This window comes from Acipenser ruthenus, chromosome 55 (assembly GCF_902713425.1).
Source record: "Acipenser ruthenus chromosome 55, fAciRut3.2 maternal haplotype, whole genome shotgun sequence".
In the NCBI taxonomy this organism is placed as follows: Eukaryota; Metazoa; Chordata; class Actinopteri; order Acipenseriformes; family Acipenseridae; genus Acipenser; species Acipenser ruthenus.
Genome location: NC_081243.1, coordinates 1,435,148 through 1,462,084, shown reverse-complemented (window position 1 = coordinate 1,462,084; position 26,937 = coordinate 1,435,148). Strand labels below are relative to the sequence as shown.

Sequence of the window (26,937 nt, the reverse complement as noted above, 5' to 3'; positions counted from 1 at the left end):
CACACACACACACACAGATGATTCATAATCAGCTGCAGTGTCAACGTCATTGCACCTGAGTCTTGGCACACCTGCGGAACTGCATTTATAATTGTACAACATATGGTCATCAATCGATCACAGCTGAGTTACGCATTTGTCAGTCAATCATTAGTCTCGTATTTTCACAACTACTTTTGATGACCCCCCCCCCCCACCCCCCCCATTTGTTTGAAAAAATGCTTTAGTCCGTTTGGAATTGAAAACAGATTCAAAAACATAATATTTCCTTTTATTTCTTCAAAGGGAAAAAAAACGCACAAAACTCTGCATTACACAATATACAGGGATTCATTTAAAACTCTCAATTTTTAAAACACAGACAGACAGGGAGACAGGGAGACTGACGGAGACAGGTAGACAGGGAGACAGGGAGACTGACAGATTGAATTCTGAACAGGGTCGGGGGGTCAAATCCTGTTTTCGAGTTCCGATTCCCGTTCCCTTTTAATCAATCCCAACACGTCATTGATCAAAATTGCAAGTCGCAGGATTCTGTTCAAATTCGCTTCTCTCAGCGGGCAACAAATTCACTTCAAGTCGCTGTTTGTTAGTCAATTAAATCACCTTTGAATGAAAGCAGCTGAACCAAAGAAACAATTATTATTACGTCTCTAATATATCAATTCCAATTCCATCGAAGGACCGGAAATTGGAACTGATTTTAAAAAGGAACTGGGAATGGAACTGGAATTTAGAAACAGGAACTGACCCCAATCCTGGTTTTGAACAATAAGTGAAATCAAATAGAGAGTTCAGTTTCTCTTTCTCTGCTCCACCAGAAGAGAGCAGAGGGAGGCTGTTCAGAGAGTTGAAGAGCCTCTCTTTCTCTTTCTCTGCTCCATCAGCACAGAGCAGAGGGAGGCTGTTCAGAGAGTAGAAGAGCCTCACTTTCTCTTTCTCTGCTCCACCAGCACAGAGCATAGGGAGGCTGTTCAGAGAGTAGAAGAGCCTCCCTTTCTCTTTCTCTTTCTCTGCTCCACCAGCACAGAGCAGAGGGAGGCTGTTCAGAGAGTATAAGAGCCTCCCTTTCTCTTTCTCTGCTCCACCAGCACAGTGCAGAGGGAGGCTGTTCAGAGAGTAGAAGAGCCTCCGTTTCTCTTTCTCTGCTCCACCAGCACAGAGCAGAGGGAGGCTGTTCAGAGAGTATAAGAGCCTCCCTTTCTCTTTCTCTGCTCCACCAGCACAGAGCAGAGGGAGGCTGTTCAGAGAGTAGAAGAGCCTCCGTTTCTCTTTCTCTGGTCCACCAGCACAGAGCAGAGGGAGGCTGTTCAGAGAGTAGAAGAGCCTCCCTTTCTCTTTCTCTACTTCACTCTTCCTCGAGCCAGATCATTTTTTTAACACACAAATCATTTATAGCTTTTGTTTTCTCTTTAGCTAATTAACAGCACAACAATAACCTATGCAAAGCGATTGATTGTCCAAGGGTTTTAATTAGGAAAAAAAAGGTATATATTACAATTATTATTTATTAGCACAGTAAATAAACTGAACAGGCAGAGTGAAAATGGAAATGGATTAAGTTACAAACACCCCTGTGTGAATTACTGCACTGAAGACAGTTTGACTCATGTATGTGTTATTCTCTCAAAATCAGCACCACACCAACCCTTGTAAAAGTGTCCCATGTTAAAAGCACAGCACAGTGTAATAAAGCACAGTGAAAGCATGGTGAAGCATCGGGAAGCATTGTAAATGGGATGTGAATTTACTGTGGTAAGACCACAGCTATTTACTGCAACTTTGTGGATTACCAACAGTAGTTTTTAATTCATTAAATCTTTTAAATTAAAAGTCTTGTTTATTTGTGTGTTTATGGAAATGCGCTAAACAGTTGAGACTGCAGTGCAGAGAGAGGAACACCTTCAACAAATTCCATCTCATTGCTAGCATCTGCCTCCCTGCCTCCCTGCCTCCCTGCCTGCCCGCCCGCGTGCCCGTCCGCCCGCCTTTCTTTCTTTCTCCTCAAACCCGCTGCCTTCCACACTGCAGCCCAGCGCTTTCTTTCTCTAACCACTGAGCTCCTCAAACCCGCTGCCTTCCACACTGCAGCCCAGCGCTTTCTTTCTCTAACCACTGAGCTCCTCAAACCCGCTGCCTTCCACACTGCAGCCCAGCGCTTTCTTTATCTAACCACTGAGCTCCTCAAACCCGCTGCCTTCCACACTGCAGCCCAGCGCTTTCTTTATCTAACCACTGAGCTCCTCAAACCCGCTGCCTTCCACACTGCAGCCCAGCACTTTCTTTTTCTTTTTTCTTTCATTATTGCATAATTTACTTTTCTAATAACTATTCTCCTCTCTCTCCTCCTCTCCTCCTCTCCTCCCTCTCTCCTCTCTCCTCTTTATTCATGTTGCTCAGCGCTGGCCCCTCCTCTCTCGCTCCTCTCCTCCCTCTCTCCTCTCTCCTCCTCTCCTCCTTCTTTCCTCTCTCCTCTTTATTCATGTTGCTCAGCGCTGGCCCCTCCTCCTGTCTCTCTCCTCCTCTCCTCCCTCTCTCCTCTCTCCTCCTCTCCCTCTCTCCTCTCTCCTATCTCCTCATGTTGCTCAGTGCTGGCCTCTCGCTCTTCCTCTCCTCTCTCCTCTTTATTCATGTTGCTCACTGCTGGCCCCTTCTCTCTCTCTCCTCTCCTCCCTCTTTCCTCTCTCCTCCTCTCCTCCCTCTCTCCTCTTTCCTCTTTATTCATGTTGCTCAGCGCTGGCCCCTCTCTCTCTCTCCTCTCCTCCTCTCCTCCCTCTCTCCTCTCTCTCTCTCCTCTCCTCCCTCTCTCCTCTTTCCTCTTTATTCATGTTGCTCAGCGCTGGCCCCTCCTCTCTCTCTCCACTCCTCCCTCTCTCCTCTCTCCTCTTTTATTCATGTTGCTCAGCGCTGGCCCCTCCTCTCTCGCTCCTCTCCTCCCTCTCTCTCCTCTCCTCCCTCTCTCCTCTTTCCTCTTTATTCATGTTGCTCAGCGCTAGCCCCTCCTCTCTCTCTCTCCTCTCCTCTCTCCTCTCTCTCCTCTCCTCCCTCTTTCCTCTCTCCTCTTTATTCATGTTGCTCAGCGCTGGCCCCTCATCTCTCTCTCCACTCCTCCCTCTCTCCTCTCTCCTCTTTATTCATGTTGCTCACTGCTGGCCCTTTCTCTCTCTCTCCTCTCCTCCCTCTTTACTCTCTCCTCCTCTCCTCCCTCTCTCCTCTTTCCTCTTTATTCATGTTGCTCAGCGCTGGCCCCTCCTCTCTCTCTCCACTCCTCCCTCTCTCCTCTCTCCTCTTTATTCATGTTGCTCAGCGCTAGCCCCTCCTCTCTCTCTCTCCTCTCCTCTCTCCTCTCTCTCCTCTCCTCCCTCTCTCCTCTCTCCTCTTTATTCATGTTGCTCAGCGCTAGCCCCTCCTCTCTCTCTCTCCTCTCCTCTCTCCTCTCTCTCCTCTCCTCCCTCTCTCCTCTCTCCTCTTTATTCATGTTGCTCAGCGCTGGCCCCCCCTCCTGTCCCAGTTTTAAACAGCCCCCTCCCTCTCAATCCGAACCCTTTTTTTTGGGTGGATGGCGCTGCGGTCGAGGGGGTGCCCCCTTTCTTTGCCGATGTCCCCCCGGGGGTCTCGCTGGGTTTGGGGGTTTCCTGTTTTAGAGACAGCAGCTCTTTGAACACGGAATTCATCTGCTTCGTAACCTCCTGAGAGAGAAGGGAACAAACAGCCATCCTGTTAGTGTACGTGTGTGTGTGTGTGTGTGTGAGTATGTGTGTGTGAGCACGAATGCTGGTCTGTGTGTCTGTGTCTCTGTGTCTGTCTGTCTGTGTGTGTGTGTAGTGTATATCGGGTGTGTGTGTATAGTGTGTAGTTGTGTATTGTTGTGTGTGTGCTGGTCTGTCTGTTTGTGTCTGTGTCTATAGTGTGTGTGTGTGTGTGTGTGTGTGTAGTGTGTATTTGTGTATAGTTGTGTGTGTGCTGGTCTGTCTGTCTGTCTCTCTATGTTTGTGTGTCTCTCACCTTGTCCAGCTGCACTGTGGGCTGGTCCTGGCTGCTCCTCTCTGCACACACCCCGTGCCTCCCCAAGGGGGCGCCCAACCCTAGCGCAGTGTCCAGAGTGTTGCGCCTTTCCTGGGACCTGAACATAACAACATCACATCACAACAATATCACAGCAGCACAACATCACCCGAAACAGGATGAACACTGTCGTCAATGTCTGTCCACTAGAAGTGTTTCAACTCCTTGAATAGCAGAGAACACGAGAGGCTGTCAGGCTGGCTGTGTCAGTCCCGGTGTCTCTCTGCATACCTGTCCGGGAGAGCGAGGAGGCGCCCCTGTGCGGGGAGGGGGATCCCCGGGAAGTGGATGCGGGGGGGCTCGTTGAAGGGGGAGGTCAGTTTTCGGGTGGGGCTGCTGCCGCTCCTCTTGCGGGGCAGCGAGGCGCTGTCCGAGTTCACACGCAACCTGGGGGAGGTAGGGGGGGAAAGAAATACAGAAAAATCAGCTTGTGTTGCACTCTGTGCTGCTCTATCCTGTGTTGCATTCTGTGCTGCTCTATCCTGTGTTGCACTCTGTGCTGCTCTAGCCTGTGTTGCACTCTGTGCTGCTCTAGCCTGTGTTGCACTCTGTGCTGCTCTATCCTGTGTTGCGCTCTGTTGTATCTGCTCTATCCTGTGTTGCACTCTGTGCTGCTCTAGCCTGTGTTGCGCTCTGTTGTATCTGCTCTAGCCTGTGTTACACTCTGTGCTGCTCTAGCCTGTGTTGCGCTCTGTTGTATCTGCTCTAGCCTGTGTTACACTCTGTGCTGCTCTATCCTGTGTTGCACTCTGTGCTGCTCTAGCCTGTGTTGCACTCTGTGCTGCTCTAGCCTGTGTTACACTCTGTGCTGCTCTAGCCTGTGTTGCACTCTGTGCTGCTCTAGCCTGTGTTGCACTCTGTGCTGCTCTAGCCTGTGTTACACTCTGTGCTGCTCTATCCTGTGTTGCACTCTGTGCTGCTCTATCCTGTGTTACACTCTGTGCTGCTCTAGCCTGTGTTGCACTCTGTGCTGCTCTAGCCTGTGTTACACTCTGTGCTGCTCTATCCTGTGTTACACTCTGTGCTGCTCTATCCTGTGTTGCACTCTGTGCTGCTCTAGCCTGTGTGGCACTCTGTGCTGCTCTATCCTGTGTTACACTCTGTGCTGCTCTAGCCTGTGTTGCACTCTGTGCTGCTCTAGCCTGTGTTGCACTCTGTGCTGCTCTAGCCTGTGTTGTGCTCTGTTTTACCTGCTCCCCGCCTCTCCCTTGGGCTCCTCAGACAGGTTGCTGACGCTGGCTGCTCTCCCCTCCTCTCTCTTCCCCTTCAGCTCCAGCCTCCTCGCAGTGCTGCAAGAAACACGGGGAGGGAATAAATACAGTAAAATACTACAATACGACAGAAACACTCTGAGACACACACACACAACGATATATAAAGACACACAGACACACTGAAGACACACACAGACACACTGAGAGAGACACTGACAAACACAGACAGAAAGACAAAGTCCACACACACACTAACACTCTCCCCTGTTTGGTATGGTTGGTATGGTTCAGCAGAGTCTGGTTTGGTTCAGTATGGTTCAGTATGGTTCAGTTTGGTTCGGTATGGTTCGGTATGGTTCAGTATGGTTCAGAATGGTTCAGTTTGGTTTGGTTGTGGTTTTTGACTCACACTTCAGGTAGGTTGATGTACTTGTGAGGGACAAGCCCCTTGACCCCGCCCAGCTCCCCTCTCCACCAATCAGCAGAGGCCTTGCTGTGCAGCAGCAGAGTGTCTCCCTTTTTGAATGACAGCTCCTGGGGTGAGCGGCCGGTGTAATCAAACAGGGCGACAGCCTCGGCGCAGTCCAGCTCTGACAGGAGAGATAATCAATCCTCAATAATCAATAACCAATAATCAATGCTCAATACAGACACACAGAGTAATCAAACAGGGCGACAGCCTCGGCGAGGTCCAGCTCTGACCGGAGAGGATCAATAACCAATAATCAACACACAGACCAGAGTTATCAAACCTGTCTCTGTCTGCATCTCTTACTGCTGATCTGTCTCACTCTCAGTCTCTCTGCCTGTCTGTCTCTTTCAGTCCCTCTGTCTCTCTCTTTGCCTGTCTCTCGTTTATTATCATTATTTATTTCTTAGCAGACGCCCTTATCCAGGGCGACTTACAATTGTTACAAGATATCACATTATTTTTACATACAATTACCCGTTTATACAGTTTGGTTTTTACTGGAGCAATCTAGGTAAAGTACCTTGCTCAAGGGTACAACAGCAGTGTCCCTGACCGGGGATTGAACCCACAACCCTCCGGTCAAGAGTCCAGAGCCCTAACCACTACTCCACACTGCTGCCCTTGTAATTAATCCCTTGCTAAATTTTTTTTTTTACATACAATTACATTATTTTTTTTACACATTATTTTTACATACAATTATCCATTTATACAGTTGGGTTTTTTACTGGAGCAATCTAGGTAAAGTACCTTGCTCAAGGGTACAGCAGCAGTGTCCCCCCCACCTGGGATTGAACCCACGACCCTCCGGTCAAGAGTCCAGATCCCTAACCACTACTCCACACTGCTGCTCTCTCTCTGTCTCTCAGCTACACTCTCTTCCTGCTTGTCTGTCTCTCTCTCCCTCTCTCTCTGTCTCTCTCTCCCTCTGTCTCTCTCTTTGCCTGCCTCTCAGCTACACTCTCTTCCTGCTTGTCTGCCTCTCTCTCTCTCTCCCTCTCTCTCTCTCTGTCTCTCTCAGTCCCTTTGTCTGTCTCTTTGCCTCTCAGCTACACTCTCTTCCTGCTTGTCTGCCTCTCTCTCTCTCTCCCTCTCTCTCTCTCTGTCTCTCTCAGTCCCTTTGTCTGTCTCTTTGCCTCTCAGCTACACTCTCTTCCTGCTTGTCCGTCTCTCTCCCTCTCTCCCTCTCTCTCTCACCGTCCTCGCTGATGGGCGGTTCCTGCTCCGGGTCACACTCCTCTGCGATGGGCTCGGGCAGGACGCTGTCACTGCGGAGAGACAGAGAGGCACTCAGAGTCAGAGACACAAGCACAGCAACAAGGACGCAATGCTGGACAGCGTGCCTGAATACAGGGGATTCATAATTCACCCAGCAATGCTTGCCTGTGCTTTACCATGCTTTCACTGTGCTTTCGTCTATTTAGATACACATATATTGATTAATAAGGCCAGAAATTCCTCTTGCACTATCCATGGCCTACTAGTATTGTTAAATTTTGTGCAGATATCCTGTCCCCCTTTAGTCTTAATATAATTAACATGTCACTTTCTGAGGGATTTGTCGCTATTGTATTTAAACAAGCCAATGTTAAGCCAATTCACAACTTGACCAGAAGGTGACTTCCAACCAATATCAAATCTTCCTTTTTTTTTTTGGTTAAATTGTTCAGTTACTCTTGTATCTATCACAAAAAGATATATTGGAAACATTTTAGTCTTAGGTTTTAGAATCGCATGCTGCACTGAAACCGCTATGGTTAGGATTGTAAATGCTTTCCTTCTGAATGCTGATGCTCTTTCAGTATTGATTCGTTTAGATCTTTGATACCTTTGACCACCGGATTATGCTGAAAAGTCTCGAAAATCTGGTGAACGTAAGGGATGGCTCTCGATTGGTGCTGCTCTTATTTATGAGATCGTTATCAATACATGTCCTATGCTGGTCATAATTCTACAAATATTCGCCTTTATGGAGTCCCACAGGGTCCTGTCCTTTATCCAGTTCTTTTTAACATTAATATGATGATATTGTTCAAAAGCATGGGGTTCAGTACCATTCTTATGGTACACAGATCTATTTAAAAATACATTCTAACACCGATACTGTCCTGTCCGCTTGTTTGGAAGATATTCAAACCTGGATGTCAAATAAGCTTTTGAAACTAAACGCTGGTAAAACTGAGCTATTTGGTTACTGGCTCTAATACCCAGCTTTGCTCTTTTGTTGGGTTTTCATGCTCTTTTGGTGACTTCCTTGCAGATGCCTCTTTGTTAGTCCGCAGCTTAGGTGTTCAGCTTGACTCAAAGCTTTTATCTGAAAAACACATCTCTTTAGTGGTAAAGCCAGGGTTTTATTACTTAAAGGAAGTTACCAGAGTGTGTCGTTTTCTGCCCCCGAGGGATGCTGAGATTCTCGTTCATGCATTTGTTGCTTCTCGGTTGGATTATTGCAATGCTCTTTTTGTTAATCTTCCTGCTCGCTCTTTGCATAGATTGCAGATGGTGCAAAATGCAGCAGCAAGGGTTCTTAGCGCTACCCAGCCAACAGAACCCATTACTCTGGTGCCTAAGCGTTTGCATTGGCTACAAGGCTTTGCACGGTCAGGGTCCTATAATGGACCTTCTTAGCCCTTACATTTTTATTTTTATATAGCGCCTTTCGTAGTGGACCACCATCACAAAGCGCTTGGGAGAGGCAGGCTGTGAACTGTGCATTATATGCAGAGTCACTTCCAATAGGACATTGATTTAACATCTCATCCGCAGGACGGAGCACAAGGAGGTGAAGTGACTTGCTCGGGGTCACACGGTGAGTCAGGCAGTGGCAGAGATGGGATTTATTTGTGTATTTATAGAATCTAACTGATTCATTGTTATTCATTGTTTTTTTTTTGTAATGCTGGTTTGTGGTTTGTTTTGTACAGCTTCTTGAGACACCTCGGTGTGAAAGGCGCTATAAAAATGATTGTTATTATTGTTCTTATATTATCACACTTTGCTGTGATTTTACAATGATAATCTTTTATAAGGGGCAGTACAGTACAGCATACACTGCACAGCAGTAGCTGACAGCCCCCCTCACCAGTACTCCTCCTCCCCAGTCATGCACTTCTCATATATGGGTCCCTCCAGCTCCCGTGCCCCGGGGAATATCTTCTCTTGGTACACGATGATGGTCTTCACCGCCTCGTTTACGTGGCCCTGGACCGACACCGCGTCCTGATCCGCTGGCACCGCCACCAGGGTGGGTCCGAAACACACTGCCAGGTTGTGAGGGTCCATCATGTTCTCATCGCTGTACTGAGAGAGACTGGGGGGAGAGGGGATAGGGGAGAGGGGTGAGATTGGGGCTATTGTGGGAGGCAGTGAAGTGAAATATTGTAAAAAATGATACATGTCCTCTGGTCCAGGTTTGAGTGTTGGGTTTGTAAAGTACTTGCTAGGGGGTTGTAAAGTATTGGTTAGGGGGTTGTAAAGTATTGGGTTATGGTTTGTAAAGCATTGGTTAGGGGTTTGTAAAGTATTGTTTAAGGTTTGTAAAGTATTGGGTTCGATGGTTGTAAAGTATTGGGTTAGGGGGTTGTAAAGTATTGGGTTAGGGGGTTGTAAAGTATTGGCTAGGGGTTTGTAAAGTATTGTTTAGGGTTTGTAAAGTATTGGTTAGAGGTTTGTAAAGTATTAGGTTAGGGGGTTGTAAAGTATTGGTTAGGGGGTTGTAAAGTATTGGTTAAGGTTTGTAAAGTATTGGTTTAGGGTTTGTAAAGTATTGGCTAGGGGTTGTAAAGTACTGGTTAAGGTTTGTAAAGTATTGGGTTAGGGGTTTGTAAAGTATTGGCTAGGGGTTTGTAAAGTATTGGTTAAGGTTTGTAAAGTATTGGGTTAGGGTTTGTATAGTATTGTCTAGGGGTTTGTAAAGTATTGGGTTAGGGGTTTGTAAAGTATTGGCTAGGGGTTTGTAAAGTATTGGTTAGGGTTGTAAAGTACAGTCAGTGCCACCTAATTGGGATACTGATAATCGGATTTCTGCTTAAATGGGATACAGCTCTGGGAGACAGTTCTTCCCAATGCTATTTATGTTGTTTAATTGGGACGTAACTTTGTTTAATTGGGATACAGTATTTTTAAATGATGAACGGAGATCGCTTTACAGAGCAAGACAGATTTGCGTAGCACAGTGCAGTGAGGATGTGATTACGCTGTGACTTGTGTAAATTGCGTAAACCACAGTGAACTCTTGAAGGACCTGGAGTCTCACGCTGCTGTGGCAAAGCTGGCGTATCACCATCGCAGGTGTCTTGCCTTGTGACAAGATTGGTTTAGGTTTGTAAAGCATTGGCTAGCGGTCTGTAAAGTATTGGATAGCGGTTTGTAAAGTGTCTGTAAAGCACTGGCGAGGGTTAGCGGATTGCAAACTCAGAGACTCACTGGTTGAGGAATGCGAAGAGGAATCTCATGACCACGAGCACGGCCTGCGGGAAGCTGCCCACAACCTTCTTGATCTGACACGCGCGCTCCAGCTTGTTCTCAATCTCTGAAAAACACCAGAAAACCACACACTCTGTACACAGGGACGGAAACAAGACTCCTATGCAACAGCAGCTTCACCCATTCCAGGTTTTATTACGAGCTTGATCAGCCTCAGTGTAGGTTTTGTCTTATCACAATAGTAAAACCAGACGGACTCACGGACACACTCCATTAATTCCTGGAAATTCTCCTGTGGGAAGAGTGGCTTCTCCAGGCCTCGGAAGTAGAGCTTCAGCACCCCGGCCACCGAGTCGATATCGTGATCCGTCGAGTCAGTGAGGGGGTCCTCTCCTACACAACGAGACAGTCAGATAGGGCAACGCAACTACACAACACAACTACACAACAGACAAACAATCAAAGCGGTAGATCCAACTACACACCACAGCAACACAACAATAAGATCAGAGAGGTAAACAGACACACATATGAACACAGCCACCACCGTGCTCCAGTCTGGCGGTGGGGGCGTGTGTGTTTGGGGGTACGCACCTCTCTCGAAGGCGTTCCTGATCTCGTTCACCTCCAACTGTGACCCCGGGACCCGGAAAATTCCCTCGTGATGCAGCCCTGCAAGAAGTACCCCGATAATACATTTCAATATGCTTTACCAGACCTCTCTGTGCTTTACAATGCTTCCCTATGCTTTACCAGACCTCTCTGTGCTTTACAATGCTTCCCTATGCTTTACCAGACCTCTCTGTGCTTTACAATGCTTCCCTATGCTTTACCAGACCTCTCTGTGCTTTACAATGCTTGCCTATGCTTTACCAGACCTCTCTGTGCTTTACAATGCTTCCCTATGCTTTACCAGACCTCGCTGTGCTTTGCAATGCTTCCCTATGCTTTACCAGACCTCTCTGTGCTTTACAATGCTTCCTTATGCTTTACCACACCTCTCTGTGCTTTACAATGCTTGCCTATGCTATACCATGCTTTCACTGTGCTTTATTACACGTTGCTGTGCTTTCACTATGGGAAGGTTTTCCAAGGGCAGTGGCTCACCGTGCAGGTTAATAAATCGAATGCAGCTCTCCACCACTAGAGGGATCAGTTGTCCAGAGCTCTGATTGAGGGAGAGAAACACAAAGAGCATGATTGATTAATATTCCTGGCAGGGGAGCAGACGCTGAGATAATTCTCATCAAACCTGGTATTGAAGTTATTTAGCATCAGCTATTGATCTGTACTGTTCTGTACATGCTGTTGATATGCGTCAAAGGTCATCTTAGGGTGAAAGCAGCTCAAAGCCAGGTAAAGCAGACTGAGAGAAAAGTCATAGAACTCGATGTTGGATAGAGCAACAGAAGCCATTGAATTTATTAAGTTTCTTTTAGTGTTTCTATTGAAGGCATTGAGAAAGACTTCTAGTGGAAATGTTTTTCAATATGCTTTATCAGGCCTCTCTGTGCTTTACAATGCTTCCCTATGCTTTACCAGACCTCTCTGTGCTTTACAATGCTTCCCTATGCTTTACCACACCTCTCTGTGCTTTACAATGCTTCCCTATGCTTTACCAGACCTCTCTGTGCTTTACAATGCTTCCCTGTGCTTTACCAGACCTCTCTGTGCTTTACAATGCTTCCCTATGCTTTACCAGACCTCTCTGTGCTTTACAATGCTTCCCTATGCTTTACCAGACCTCTCTGTGCTTTACAGTGCTTCCCTATGCTTTACCAGACCTCTCTGTGCTTTACAATGCTTCCCTATGCTTTACCAGACCTCTCTGTGCTTTACAATGCTTCCCTATGATTTACCATACCTCTCTGTGCTTTACAATGCTTGCCTATGCTTTACCAGACCTCTCTGTGCTTTACAATGCTTCCCTATGCTTTACCAGACCTCTCTGTGCTTTACAATGCTTCCCTATGCTTTACCAGACCTCTCTGTGCTTTACAATGCTCCCCTATGCTTTACCAGACCTCTCTGTGCTTTACAATGCTTCCCTATGCTTTACCAGACCTCTCTGTGCTTTACAATGCTTCCCTATGCTTTACCACACCTCTCTGTGCTTTACAATGCTTCCCTATGCTTTACCATACAAATGTTAGAGGACTCCATGAACTTGTTAGGTAATAATTAACACAGATTGTGAGAGTGGAAGCTTGTTTTCATCTACCTGTGTTCTGGATATGCGTCTCCACCTCCTTACAGAGACAGGCAGCAGAGGAGAGAGGGACAGACAAGCAAAGACAGTTAGGGGACAGAGAGAGAGATACAGAGAGAGAGCTGAGTTAAAGAGAGGCTGTGTCAGTTACTGCAGCGCTGGGGGGAGATCGGGGGTGGGGGGGTCGGGGGTACCTCCACAAACTGCTGCAGGTCCCCAGTAAAGAGTTTGTGGTTGTACTGGGAGCACGGCCGCTGCTTTCTGACACGCAGAGACCTGCTGGAACACTGGAGCCTGAAACCAGCAAACAGAGTGAGGCATCGATCACAACACACAACACAATGACACAACCACACAACAATGCAATGACATCACAACACAATGACACAGCCACACAACAATGCAATGACATCACAACACAATGACACAACCACACAACAACGCAATGACATCACAACACAATGACACAACCACACATCAACGCAATGACACAACCACACAACAACACAATGACACAACCACACAACAATGCAATGACATCACAACACAATGACACAACAACACAACAACACAATGACATCACAACACAATGACACAACCACACAACAATGGAATGACATCACAACACAATGACACAACAACACAATGACATCACAACGCAATGACACAACCACACAACAATGCAATGACACAACAACACAACAACGCAATGACATCACAACACAATGACACAAGCACACAATGACACAACCACACAACAACGCAATGACATCACAACACAATGACACAACCACACAACAATGCAATGACATCACATCACAACACAATGACACAACAACACAATGACATCACAACACAATGACACAACCACACAACAACACAATGACACAACCACACAACAACACAATGACAAAACCACACAACACAATGACATCACAACACAACGACACAACAACACAACAACACAATGACACAACAATACAACAACGCAATGACACAACCACACAACAACGCAATGACATCACAACACAATGACACAACCACACAACAACGCAATGACACAACAACACAATGACACAACCACACAATGACATCACAGTACAACAACACAGCACAACCAAACTTAATACGATTAAACAGGCCATCCGCACTGCAATACTGCAATAACACTGCAGCTCAGCTTCTCACCTGGAGGGGTCGCTGTCTATCGATTCAGCTGAGAGAGCGGCATGGAAAGAAAAAGAAACAAAAAGCACTTTACAATTACACTGTGATTACTGTACTGTAATATAGAATTACACTGTGATTACCGTACTGTAATACAGAATTACACTGTGATTACTGTACTGTAATATAGAATTACACTGTGATTACTGTACTGTAATATAGAATTACACTGGGATTACTGTACTGTAATATAGAATTACACTGTGATTACTGTACTGTAATATAGAATTACACTGTGATTACTGTACTGTAATATAGAATTACACTGTGATTACCGTACTGTAATATAGAATTACACTGTGATTACTGTACTGTAATATAGAATTACACTGTGATTACTGTACTGTAATATAGAATTACACTGTGATTACCGTACTGTAATATAGAATTACACTGTGATTACTGTACTGTAATATAGAATTACACTGTGATTACCGTACTGTAATATAGAATTACACTGTACTGTACTGTAATATAGAATTACACTGTGATTACCGTACTGTAATATAGAATTACACTGTACTGTACTGTAATATAGAATTACACTGTGATTACTGTACTGTAATATAGAATTACACTGTGATTACTGTACTGTAATATAGAATTACACTGTACTGTACTGTAATATAGAATTACACTGTGATTACTGTACTGTAATATAGAATTACACTGTGATTACCGTACTGTAATACAGAATTACACTGTGATTACTGTACTGTAATATAGAATTACACTGTGATTACCGTACTGTAATATAGAATTACACTGTGATTACTGTACTGCCATATAGAATTACACTGGGATTACTGTACTGTAATATAGAATTACACTGTGATTACTGTACTGTAATATAGAATTACACTGTGATTACTGTACTGCCATATAGAATTACACTGTGATTATCGTACTGTAATATAGAATTACACTGTGATTACCGTACTGTAATATAGAATTACACTGTGATTACCGTACTGTAATATAGAATTACACTGTGATTACTGTACTGTAATACAGAATTACACTGTGATTACTGTACTGTAATATAGAATTACACTGTGATTACCGTACTGTAATATAGAATTACACTATGATTACTGTACTGTAATATAGAATTACACTGGGATTACTGTACTGTAATATAGAATTACACTGTGATTACCGTACTGTAATATAGAATTACACTGTGATTACTGTACTGTAATATAGAATTACACTGTACTGTACTGTAATATAGAATTACACTGTGATTACTGTACTGTAATATAGAATTACACTGTACTGTACTGTAATATAGAATTACACTGTGATTACTGTACTGTAATATAGAATTACACTGTGATTACTGTACTGCCATATAGAATTACACTGGGATTACTGTACTGTAATATAGAATTACACTGTGATTACCGTACTGTAATATAGAATTACACTGTGATTACTGTACTGTAATATAGAATTACACTGTGATTACCGTACTGTAATATAGAATTACACTGTGATTACTGTACTGTAATATAGAATTACACTGTGATTACTGTACTGTAATATAGAATTACACTGTGATTACTGTACTGTAATATAGAATTACACTGGGATTACTGTACTGTAATATAGAATTACACTGTGATTACCGTACTGTAATATAGAATTACACTGTGATTACTGTACTGTAATATAGAATTACACTGTGATTACTGTACTGTAATATAGAATTACACTGTGATTACTGTACTGTAATAAAGAATTACACTGTGATTACTGTACTGTAATATAGAATTACACTGTGATTACCGTACTGTAATATAGAATTACACTGTGATTACTGTACTGTAATATAGAATTACACTGTGATTACTGTACTGTAATATAGAATTACACTGTACTGTACTGTAATATAGAATTACACTGTGATTACTGTACTGTAATATAGAATTACACTGTGATTACTGTACTGTAATATAGAATTACACTGTACTGTACTGTAATATAGAATTACACTGTGATTACCGTACTGTAATATAGAATTACACTGTGATTACCGTACTGTAATATAGAATTACACTGTGATTACCGTACTGTAATACAGAATTACACTGTGATTACTGTACTGTAATATAGAATTACACTGTGATTACTGTACTGTAATATAGAATTACACTGTGATTACCGTACTGTAATATAGAATTACACTGTGATTACCGTACTGTAATACAGAATTACACTGTGATTACTGTACTGTAATATAGAATTACACTGTGATTACTGTACTGTAATACAGAATTACACTGTGATTACTGTACTGTAATATAGAATTACACTGTGATTACCGTACTGTAATATAGAATTACACTGTGATTACTGTACTGTAATATAGAATTACACTGTGATTACCGTACTGTAATATAGAATTACACTGTGATTACTGTACTGTAATATAGAATTACACTGGGATTACTGTACTGTAATATAGAATTACACTGTGATTACTGTACTGTAATATAGAATTACACTGTGATTACTGTACTGTAATACAGAATTACACTGTGATTACCATACTGTAATATAGAATTACACTGTGATTACTGTACTGTAATATAGAATTACACTGTGATTACTGTACTGCCATATAGAATTACACTGTGATTACTGTACTGTAATATAGAATTACACTGTGATTACTGTACTGTAATATAGAATTACACTGTGATTACTGTACTGTAATATAGAATTACACTGGGATTACTGTACTGTAATACAGAATTACACTGTGATTACTGTACTGTAATATAGAATTACACTGTGATTACCGTACTGTAATATAGAATTACACTGTGATTACTGTACTGTAATATAGAATTACACTGTGATTACTGTACTGTAATATAGAATTACACTGTGATTACTGTACTGTAATACAGAATTACACTGTGATTACCGTACTGTAATATAGAATTACACTGTGATTACTGTACTGTAATACAGAATTACACTGTGATTACCGTACTGTAATATAGAATTACACTGTGATTACCGTACTGTAATATAGAATTACACTGTGATTACTGTACTGTAATATAGAATTACACTGTGATTACTGTACTGTAATATAGAATTACACTGTGATTACTGTACTGTAATATAGAATTACACTGTGATTACCGTACTGTAATATAGAATTACACTGTACTGTACTGTAATATAGAATTACACTGTGATTACCGTACTGTGATATAGAATTACACTGTGATTACTGTACTGTGATATAGAATTACACTGTGATTACCGTACTGTAATATAGAATTACACTGTGATTACTGTACTGTAATATAGAATTACACTGTGATTACCGTACTGTAATATAGAAATACACTGTGATTACTGTACTGTAATACAGAATTACACTGTGATTACCGTACTGTGATATAGAATTACACTGTGATTACTGTACTGTAATATAGAATTACACTGGGATTACTGTACTGTAATATAGAATTACACTGTACTGTGCTGTAATATAGAATTACACTGTGATTACTGTACTGTAATATAGAATTACACTGTGATTACTGTACTGTAATATAGAATTACACTGTGATTACTGTACTGTAATATAGAATTACACTGTGATTATCGTACTGTAATACAGAATTACACTGTGATTACTGTACTGTAATATAGAATTACACTGTGATTACTGTACTGTAATATAGAATTACACTGTGATTACTGTACTGTAATATAGAATTACACTGTGATTACCGTACTGTGATATAGAATTACACTGTGATTACTGTACTGTAATATAGAATTACACTGTGATTACTGTACTGTAATATAGAATTACACTGTGATTACCGTACTGTGATATAGAATTACACTGTGATTACTGTACTGTAATATAGAATTACACTGTGATTACCGTACTGTGATATAGAATTACACTGTGATTACTGTACTGTAATATAGAATTACACTGTGATTACCGTACTGTAATATAGAATTACACTGTGATTACCGTACTGTGATATAGAATTACACTGTGATTACTGTACTGTAATATAGAATTACACTGTGATTACTGTACTGTAATATAGAATTACACTGTGATTACTGTACTGTAATATAGAATTACACTGGGATTACTGTACTGTAATATAGAATTACACTGTACTGTACTGTAATATAGAATTACACTGTGATTACTGTACTGTAATATAGAATTACACTGTGATTACTGTACTGCCATATAGAATTACACTGGGATTACTGTACTGTAATATAGAATTACACTGTGATTACCGTACTGTAATATAGAATTACACTGTGATTACTGTACTGTAATATAGAATTACACTGTGATTACTGTACTGTAATATAGAATTACACTGTGATTACTGTACTGTAATATAGAATTACACTGTGATTACAGTACTGTAATACAGAATTACACTGTGATTACTGTACTGTAATATAGAATTACACTGTGATTACTGTACTGCCATATAGAATTACACTGTGATTACCGTACTGCCATATAGAATTATAGTGCTGTGTAGTACTGTGCTAGACTATACTCTTCTAGACTATACTGTACTGTGCTAGACTATACTCTTCTAAACTATACTGCACTGTGCTAGACTATACTCTCCTAGACTATATTGTACTGTGCTAGTGCTAGACTATGCTGTACTACATTATATATAGAACAATACATGGGCTTCAGTGAGTTACAGGAAAATAATTCCATCTAGGGTTTGTGTGACGTCATAAACTACAAGAGCGAAGGTGGAGTTTATAAACTGTCACAGTTATAATCCATGGATACCCCTGTGATGCTGATATTAAAGAAGACGAGGTTCAGCAGGACAGTTTGGTTTTTTTAACCGTCGTGTTTCAGCGCTGTACAGACGTTCTGTGTCGTTATCCGTTAGAGCTTCAGCTTTATTTGTTCGATTTGCCTTTACCTTGTTTTAATTTCCCGTTCCTCTCCAGTTTCTCTGAGATTTTTTTTAACTTATTCTCATTTTGTTGATCATTAATGAACATTTCTGTACTGTGGGTGTCGAGTGATTGAAAACGAGACATGTTGTGTTTTGAATTGAAAGCGATGGTCTCGGAGTCGAATGGATCAAAGTTCAAGTATATTTTCCTCTAGAGGAATTATCACTTCTTGACGTCACTACTGTGGCACTATGCCTTTTTTTAGAATGGCTCAGGATGCAAATATAGCCTTCATCCATGTATTATACATGGCTGTAGTAGACTATACTGTGCTGTGCTGTGCTGTACTGCAGAGAGGGGCTGACCTTTCTCGATGGCCTCTTTGAGAAGGTCATGTTTGGCCTGCAGCTTTGAGATCAAGCTGCTTCCACTGAGATACTCCTTCACTTTCTGAAACAGACAGTGAGACACAGCAATCAGAAACTCAGTACAGAATACAAGACATCCAGGGCGACTTACAATTGTTACAAGATATCACATTATTTATACATACAATTACCCATTTATACAGTTGGGTTTTTACTGGAGCAATCTAGGTAAAGTACCTTGCTCAAGGGTACAGCAGCAGTGTCCCCCACCTGGGATTGAACCCACGACCCTCCGGTCAAGAGTCCAGAGCCCTAACCACTACTCCACACTTCTGCACTACAGAGAGGTCAGAGTGGCTTTGCTGTTCTGTATACCAGACTCTGATGTTATATAGAATAAAGTACAGAGTGATATACGATACAAGCTGATCCCACTAAATCACTAAAACACTACAGATACAGAAATCTCTCTGCTGATTGGTTAGGCCAGGGCTTGTTGCCGGGCGGATCAGAGCTCGGCAGCTGGAGGGGCTTGTCTGATTGGCCCTCCCCCTCACTCACTGTGAAGTAGAAGCTCTCAGTCTCCTGCTGATTGGCTCTCCTCTTGGCTATGTTGGGTTTGTTGCCGGGCGGATCGGAGCCCGAGCTCTTAGCGGGCTCTGCTGATTGGCTGGTTTGGAGGGAGTCAGGAGAGCTGTAGTCTTCAATGCTGAAAGAGTCCAGCAGGGCTCTGAGTGTCGCCTTCAGGGTCTTATTGACCTGAGAGGAGAGAGTAAATACTGAGTTAATACTGAGTTAATACTGCACATGTATTACTGAGTTACGGTACTGCTACAGAGTCTTATTAACTAGCGTGGAGAAGGGAGCGAGTCATTACTACAACCTTACTACAGAGCTACTACTGGAACTACTCCTACACCCATTCCACAAATACTACACAATGTAGTGTCAATGCTAGCAATACTAATACTAAGAGTGATGCACCACCTGCTGGACACACACACACACAGCTGCCCCCTCACCTCCTCCGTCTCCTGGCTCACGCTGGACACACACACACAGCTGTCCCCTCACCTCCTCCATCTCCAGGCTCATGCTGGACACACACACACACAGCTGTCCCCTCACCTCCTCCGTCTCCAGGTTCATGCTGGAGACACACACACACACACAGCTGCCCCCTCACCTCCTCCGTCTCCAGGCTCACGCTGGACAGACGGGACTGGAGCTGCTGGAACCGAGTCACCAGCTCGTTCCTCACCTGGGCCTCCGCGCTCACCACGCACACCTGAGGGAAGAGAGAGAGACACAAGTTAGAGAGAAGAGAGAGACAGACAGAGAGAGACACACATGTGAGAGAGAAGAGAGAGACACACAGAGAGAGACACACAGGTGAGAGACACACAGGTGAGAGAGAAGAGAGAGACACACAGGTGAGAGAGAAGATAGAGACACAGGTGAGAGACGCACAGCTGAGAGAAGAGAGAGAGACACACACAGGTGAGAGAAAAGAGAGAGACACACAGGTGAGAGACACACAGGTGAAAGAGAAGACAGAGACACACAGGTGAGAGACACACAGGTGAAAGAGAAGACAGAGACACACAGGTGAGAGACACACAGGTGAGAGACAGACAGCTGAGAGAGAAGAGATAGACACACAGGTGACAGAGATGAGAGAGACACACAGGTGAGAGACACACAGGTGACAGAGAACAGAGAGACACACAGGTGACAGAGATGAGCGAGACACACAGGTGAGAGACACACAGGTGACAGAGAAGCAAGAGAGAGACACCTGAGAAACAGAGACAGGTGCAGACACACACACACACAGACAGACAGGCGATAGATCTCTCTTCATTACCTGATCCCCTTCGTGAGGCTGGTACTCAAAGCGGAAGGGCAGGCAGAAAGTGGCGTGGTTCATCTCAAGGATCTTCTTCTGATCCCCGGGGGGATCCAGCCCCTGCACCGCCCCCTCCAGCACCCCCAGGGCCTCCTGCTGGGACTGCTGCACCCGGGACTGGGCAGAGAGGTACAGCCGCAGGGTCACCCCCAGGGAGAGGTGGAACCCCAGATCACAGCACTGCACAGAGGGGAGAGGGAGAGGTCTTTCATCTGCTCGGACTATACCCCCTTCAGACACCGTGTGTGAAACTATGTGGCAACTGCCACACAATGTGCTATAACAAACTCCTGCATCCATTCTTAAATGCCTGGCCAGGCAATCCTATTGTTGCCTCGTTTTTTCTAAAAAAAAGTGTGAAGTAGTGGTTAGGGCTCTGGACTCTTGACCGGAGGGTTGTGGGTTCAATCCCAGGTGGGGGGACACTGCTGCTGTACCCTTGAGCAAGGTGCTTTACCTAGATTGCTCCAGTAAAAACCCAACTGTATAAATGGGTAATTGTATGTAAAATAATGTGATATCTTGTAACAATTGTAAGTCGCCCTGGATAAGGGCGTCTGCTAATAAATAAATAATAATAATAAGTAGTAGTTTATTAGTCTGTGTTTGTGTCTGGACTATTTTTAACCCTACCAGTAACAGGCACAAAGCGAGGGAAGCTCCGCCCCCAACTATGGATAGCAGGCAGGGACAAATGCAAAACTACCGTAATAACCCTAATAGCTGAACAGTACAAAAAAGCAAATTGCAACAACCCACACTTTATTTTATTTCTTAACAGACGCCCTTATCCAGGGCGACTTACAATGGTTACAAGATATCACATTATTTTTACATACAATTACCCATTTATACAGTTGGGTTTTTACTGGAGCAATCTAGGTAAAGTACCTTACTCAAGGGTACAGCAGCAGTGTCCCCACCGGGGATTGAACCCCCGACCCTCCGGTCAAGAGTCCAGAGCCCTAACCACTACTCCACACTACTCCACACTAACTCTCTTTTTACACTGTAACTTATTAATTGCTGTTTCCTGGATATCTTATGCTTTTTGTTAGGGGTCTGTATACACGTACGGCCTATGTGTTTAGTTTTTTCTTTACTAAGGAACTTCATTAAAACTACACCATCTTAGCTTTCCTATCTACAGCGATGGCCAACGTTTTGCACCACCTAGAATTTTAGGATTGAGACAACAAAAGAAAACATCCTCATGTAATCAAATAAACTACAAACATTATTCAGCAGGTTTCATTCGACTTTATGAAGCAAAATGAGTTATTTGGACAGGGTGATGCAAAACTTTTGGCCACAGCTGTACAGTACCAACAGAAGTTACAGAAACAAGAAATGGTTTATAGAACGACTGGGGTGGCATTTTTATTTCCCATTTTCAGTTGAGGTCGGTCTGTGTGGTTGCGAGGAGGAGGAGGGGCAAGGGGGGGGGGGGCCACAAATAACCAATAACCAAGCACGAACCCGGCCGTTGCCACAGCGACAGGAAGGAAGTGAGGTAGAGGACGTGGGGGCTGTCTGACTCAATGCTCACACCTCTGCTAACGGTTTTGAGTAAAAATGTAAAGCTATGATACTCAGAGAAGAGAGATTGAGATGGAGAGAGAGAGAGAGAGAGAGAGAGAGGTAGAGATAGAGAGGGTGGGAGAATGAGGGAGGGGAGGAGAGAGAGAGAGAGAGAGATGGAGAGAGGGCGTTCTGAGAAAAGCACACACATTTCTTCTCTTACAACGCGATCAGTGCCAGGGGTCATGACCTTCAGCAATACTGACCTATTTAGTGAAGCAAGACCTACACTCTCAGCGACAGTGTAAGAGTTGTTCCGGCAGCAGTCTGATCCATTACTGGTTTCACTAGGAGTTTAATAATAAGACACACCTGAGCTTGTTGCCTAGACACACTGGGGGCCGATCAAGCTGGTAGTAAAACCTGGAATGGGTGAAGCTGCTATGCAATAGGAGCCTTATTCCCCTCCCTGCAGCTGCGGCGTGTGTGAGCGTTATTAACCCCTTGCTGACTCACGTCTATCAGGCTGCACACGTCCTGCAGGTAGTATTTATTCATGGCTGCGTTGGCGGCGGCGAGGTTCAGCAGGTAGTCGTTACGAGCCTTTGTGCACTTCAGCTTGTTCTCCAGGAACTTAGCCTGCCTCTGAGGAGAGAGACACAGAGAGAGAGAGAGAGAGAGAGAGAGAGAGAGAGAGATACAGACAGGGAGACACAGAGATAGACAGAGAGACACACACACACGGACAGAGACACACACACACACAGACAGACAGGCACACAGATACGCAGAGACACAGACAGAGAGAGGTCAGTAACACAGACTCTGTACACAAGAGAACCAGCAATATCATGTTTCATTATACAGACACACAGACTCAATAACGCTGATGAAGGCACTAGAGCCCAAACGCTGGTCTGCTTGACTCAGTCTCTTCTAGTTTCAATAACACTGATGAAGGCACTAGAGCCCAAACGCTGGTCTGCTTGACTCTGTCTCTTCTAGTTTCAATAACACTGATGAAGGCACTGGAGCCCAAACGCTGGTCTGCTTGACTCTGTCTCTTCTAGTTTCAGTAACACTGATGAAGGCACTGGAGCCCAAACGCTGGTCTGCTTGACTCGGTCTCTTCTAGTTTCAATAACACTGATGAAGGCACTGGAGCCCAAACGCTGGTCTGCTTGACTCGGTCTCTTCTAGTTTCAATAACACTGATGAAGGCACTGGAGCCCAAACGCTGGTCTGCTTGACTCGGTCTCTTCTAGTTTCAATAACACTGATGAAGGCACTAGAGCCCAAACGCTGGTCTGCTTGACTCGGTCTCTTCTAGTTTCAATAACACTGATGAAGGCGCTAGAGCCCAAAAGCTGGTCTGCTTGACTCGGTTTATTCGACTTTCATCTCTGTGAAATTTTAAGCATAGCCGCTGCTAACAGGTTCCAATGGGCACATGACTTATAATGCAATTAAAACATTTTAAGGTGTTTTTTTTTACCTTTTCTTTGAGCTTCTCTGTCTTCTTCAGGGAGCTCCGCCTCTGCTGCTTGGCGTCAGCGCCTGATTGGCTGAGCCCCGGGTCAGCTGACTTGCCCATGTGACGTTCCTCCAGCTTCTCTGCTTCTTTCAGCTTCCCCTCTGCGCTCATGCTGTCCGTGTGATACTGATGATAGGTCCTCATAGCCTGAGACACAACCACACAAACAGTCAACCACAGCCCTGGACATAGGTTTTGCATCACCCTAGAAGAGAATTAACTCATTTTGCTTCATAAAGTCAAATGAAACCTGCTGAATAATGATAATGGGGTTCAGTATTGATGTTGTTCTATACTTACTGTCTGAAGCTCGCTGGTCACTTTGAGCAGCTCTTCCTGCATCTGCAGACCGATCTCTTTACTCTGAAAGAGAGAGAGACAGGAGGGGGAACGGTTAGAGCATCACACAGCACACTGAGAGAGACAGGAGGGGGAACGGTTAGAGCATCACACAGCACACTGAGAGAGACAGGAGGGGGAACGGTTAGAGCATCACACAGCACACTGAGAGAGACAGGAGGGGGAACGGTTAGAGCATCACACAGCACACTGAGAGAGACAGGAGGGGGGACGGTTAGAGCATCACACAGCACACTGAGAGAGACAGGAGGGGGAACGGTTAGAGCATCACACAGCACACTGAGAGAGACAGGAGGGGGAACGGTTAGAGCATCACACAGCACACTGAGAGAGACAGGAGGGGGACGGTTAGAGCATCACACAGTACACTGAGAGAGACAGGAGGGGGAACGGTTAGAGCATCACACAGCACACTGAGAGAGACAGGAGGGGGAACGGTTAGAGCATCACACAGCACACTGAGAGAGACAGGAGGGGGGACGGTTAGAGCATCACACAGCACACTGAGAGAGACAGGAGGGGGAACGGTTAGAGCATCACACAGCACACTGAGAGAGACAGGAGGGGGAACGGTTAGAGCATCACACAGCACACTGAGAGAGAGAGACAGGAGGGGGAACGGTTAGAGCATCACACAGCACACACACAGAACGCTGAGCACATTTTAACCCTGTTTATGTGCAGTGTGTGTCTGGTGGTTGCTGTATAATGACATTGCTATAAGAGGTATGCAGTGTGCCGTGTGCCGTGTGTGTTTGTCGTGTGCTGTGTGTGTGTGGTCATGGCTGTACCTTCTTGGACAGGCGGCTGGTGTCCTCTGTGATGTGACAGAGCCTCACAACCGTGCTGTTGCTGTAGGTGTCGCTCAGCGCTGCGTGTTCTTTGCTCTCCTGTCTGGTGTGATTTAGAATCAGATGCCAGCAGTTCACTGGGGAGAGCAAGTCCTGATCTTTCCTGTAGAGAGAGAGGGGGGGGGTGGGGCGGGTCAAACAGTGGCAAACTGCAAGCAACTGCCCTCGCGTCTGTGATTGGTTAAAACCTCATCACATGACTCCTCTGGAGAATTCCATGCCGCAGTGAGAACGAGAGACTTTGAAGTTTCCAAACACCTTTAACTGTGCACTATGGACTTCAAAAACATGACTGAGTCATAAAACAAACCTGGACTGCAGACCTCGCGTCATAGTGAGAAATGAAAGGATCCTCAGGAAGAACTGTAGTTACCTCCATGACTTCAGGTATTACAGTCCCCTGTTGGTAACTATAGTTCTTCCCTTGGGGGCCATAGTGTCCACTATGCTTTAGTACACTTTGCTATGCTTTTACCATGGGAAATATTATTATTATTATTATTATTATTATTATTATTATTATTATTATTATTGTTAATATTAGTTTATTTAGCAGACACCTTTATCCACGGCGACTTACAGAGACTAGGGTGTAGTCTCACCCGAAAGACGTAGCACAAGGACATTAGTTTATAATGGTTTGTTTTATTTACAATGCTTCCCTATGCTTTACCAGACCTCTCTGTGCTTTACAATGCTTCCCTATGCTTTACCAGACCTCTCTGTGCTTTACAATGCTTCCCTATGCTTTACCACACCTCTCTGTGCTTTACAATGCTTCCCTATGCTTTACCACACCTCTCTGTGCTTTACAATGCTTGCCTATGCTTTACCACACCTCTCTGTGCTTTACAATGCTTCCCTATGCTTTACCAGACCTCTCTGTGCTTTACAATGCTTCCCTATGCTTTACCAGACCTCTCTGTGCTTTGCAATGCTTCCCTGTGCTTTACCAGACCTCTCTGTGCTTTACAATGCTTCCCTATGCTTTACCAGACCTCTCTGTGCTTTACAATGCTTCCCTATGCTTTACCAGACCTCTCTGTGCTTTACAATGCTTCCCTATGCTTTACCAGACCTCTCTGTGCTTTACAATGCTTCCCAATGCTTTACCAGACCTCTCTGTGCTTTACAATGCTTCCCAATGCTTTACCATACCTCTATGTGCTTCACAATGCTCAAATTCACAAATTATTTTGTATTTGTTTTGTAAATATTTTTTTTCTATTTGAGACAAAGATTTTTATCAATCTATCTATCTATCTATCTATCTATATCTATCTATCTATCTATCTATCTATCTATCTATCTATCTATATCTATCTATGTATATATATATATATATACACACACACATTGTGATGGAGTAGTGTGTTTGTGGGGGTGCACGTCTGTGTGTGGGGGGTGCACATGTGTGTGGGGGTGCACGTGTGTGTGGGGGTGTGCACGTGTTTAATTCAGTGATTGAGGAGTGAATGGTAAAGTGTGAAATGGGGCCAATCACACCTGAACACACCTGATAAAACAGACAAACGAATGAATGTTTGGTGTGGGTTGTGCCCCTTTACCACGACACACATTCTATATATATTTGAAACGTCCCTAATTCTGTTGCATTTGCATCCCACACCTGGAGTGCTGGTGCTCCTTGGAGTTGCGGATCTTGGATGAGAATCTTTCTGCCAGCTTCTCCAGCCCTCGGGAATACTCCCCCTCGATCTCCGCCTTCCTCCGAAAAAACTCCGACAGGTCCTGCAGCAGCTGAACCCGCATCTCCACATGCAGGTCCAGAGACTTGAGCTGTTCAGCCAGCTGGGAGCGGATCTCTGGAGAGCAGAGAG

The 26,937-nt window shown here is 44.1% G+C and overlaps 1 protein-coding gene across 6 annotated transcripts in view; it reads right to left on the bottom strand.

The window, feature by feature from the left end:
* Positions 1-255: 255 nt before the first annotated feature.
* The window catches only part of LOC131723386 (SLIT-ROBO Rho GTPase-activating protein 3-like), a 40,366-nt gene continuing 13,684 nt past the window's right edge, over positions 256-26,937 (bottom strand). For 4 of the 6 annotated variants that reach the window (XM_059017098.1, XM_059017097.1, XM_059017096.1 and 1 more), the window contains exons 3-24: positions 26,727-26,922; positions 25,037-25,199; positions 24,186-24,248; positions 23,847-24,032; positions 22,868-22,996; positions 20,789-21,010; positions 20,108-20,209; positions 19,483-19,680; positions 18,919-19,003; positions 13,574-13,601; positions 12,580-12,679; positions 11,284-11,344; positions 10,771-10,848; positions 10,438-10,569; positions 10,177-10,282; positions 8,834-9,061; positions 6,949-7,019; positions 5,689-5,869; positions 5,256-5,354; positions 4,297-4,452; positions 4,006-4,123; positions 256-3,689 (exon numbers count right to left, since the gene is read on the bottom strand). In XM_059017098.1, the coding sequence (XP_058873081.1) occupies positions 3,471-3,689; positions 4,006-4,123; positions 4,297-4,452; positions 5,256-5,354; positions 5,689-5,869; positions 6,949-7,019; positions 8,834-9,061; positions 10,177-10,282; positions 10,438-10,569; positions 10,771-10,848; positions 11,284-11,344; positions 12,580-12,679; positions 13,574-13,601; positions 18,919-19,003; positions 19,483-19,680; positions 20,108-20,209; positions 20,789-21,010; positions 22,868-22,996; positions 23,847-24,032; positions 24,186-24,248; positions 25,037-25,199; positions 26,727-26,922 (2,921 nt within the window). In that variant the 3' untranslated portion in view covers positions 256-3,470. Of the gene's footprint in view, positions 3,690-4,005; positions 4,124-4,296; positions 4,453-5,255; positions 5,355-5,684; positions 5,870-6,948; positions 7,020-8,833; positions 9,062-10,176; positions 10,283-10,437; positions 10,570-10,770; positions 10,849-11,283; positions 11,345-12,397; positions 12,426-12,579; positions 12,680-13,573; positions 13,602-18,918; positions 19,004-19,482; positions 19,681-20,107; positions 20,210-20,788; positions 21,011-22,867; positions 22,997-23,846; positions 24,033-24,185; positions 24,249-25,036; positions 25,200-26,726; positions 26,923-26,937 lie in introns of those variants that run through there. The other 2 variants (XM_059017100.1, XM_059017101.1) reach the window with 2 other exon arrangements.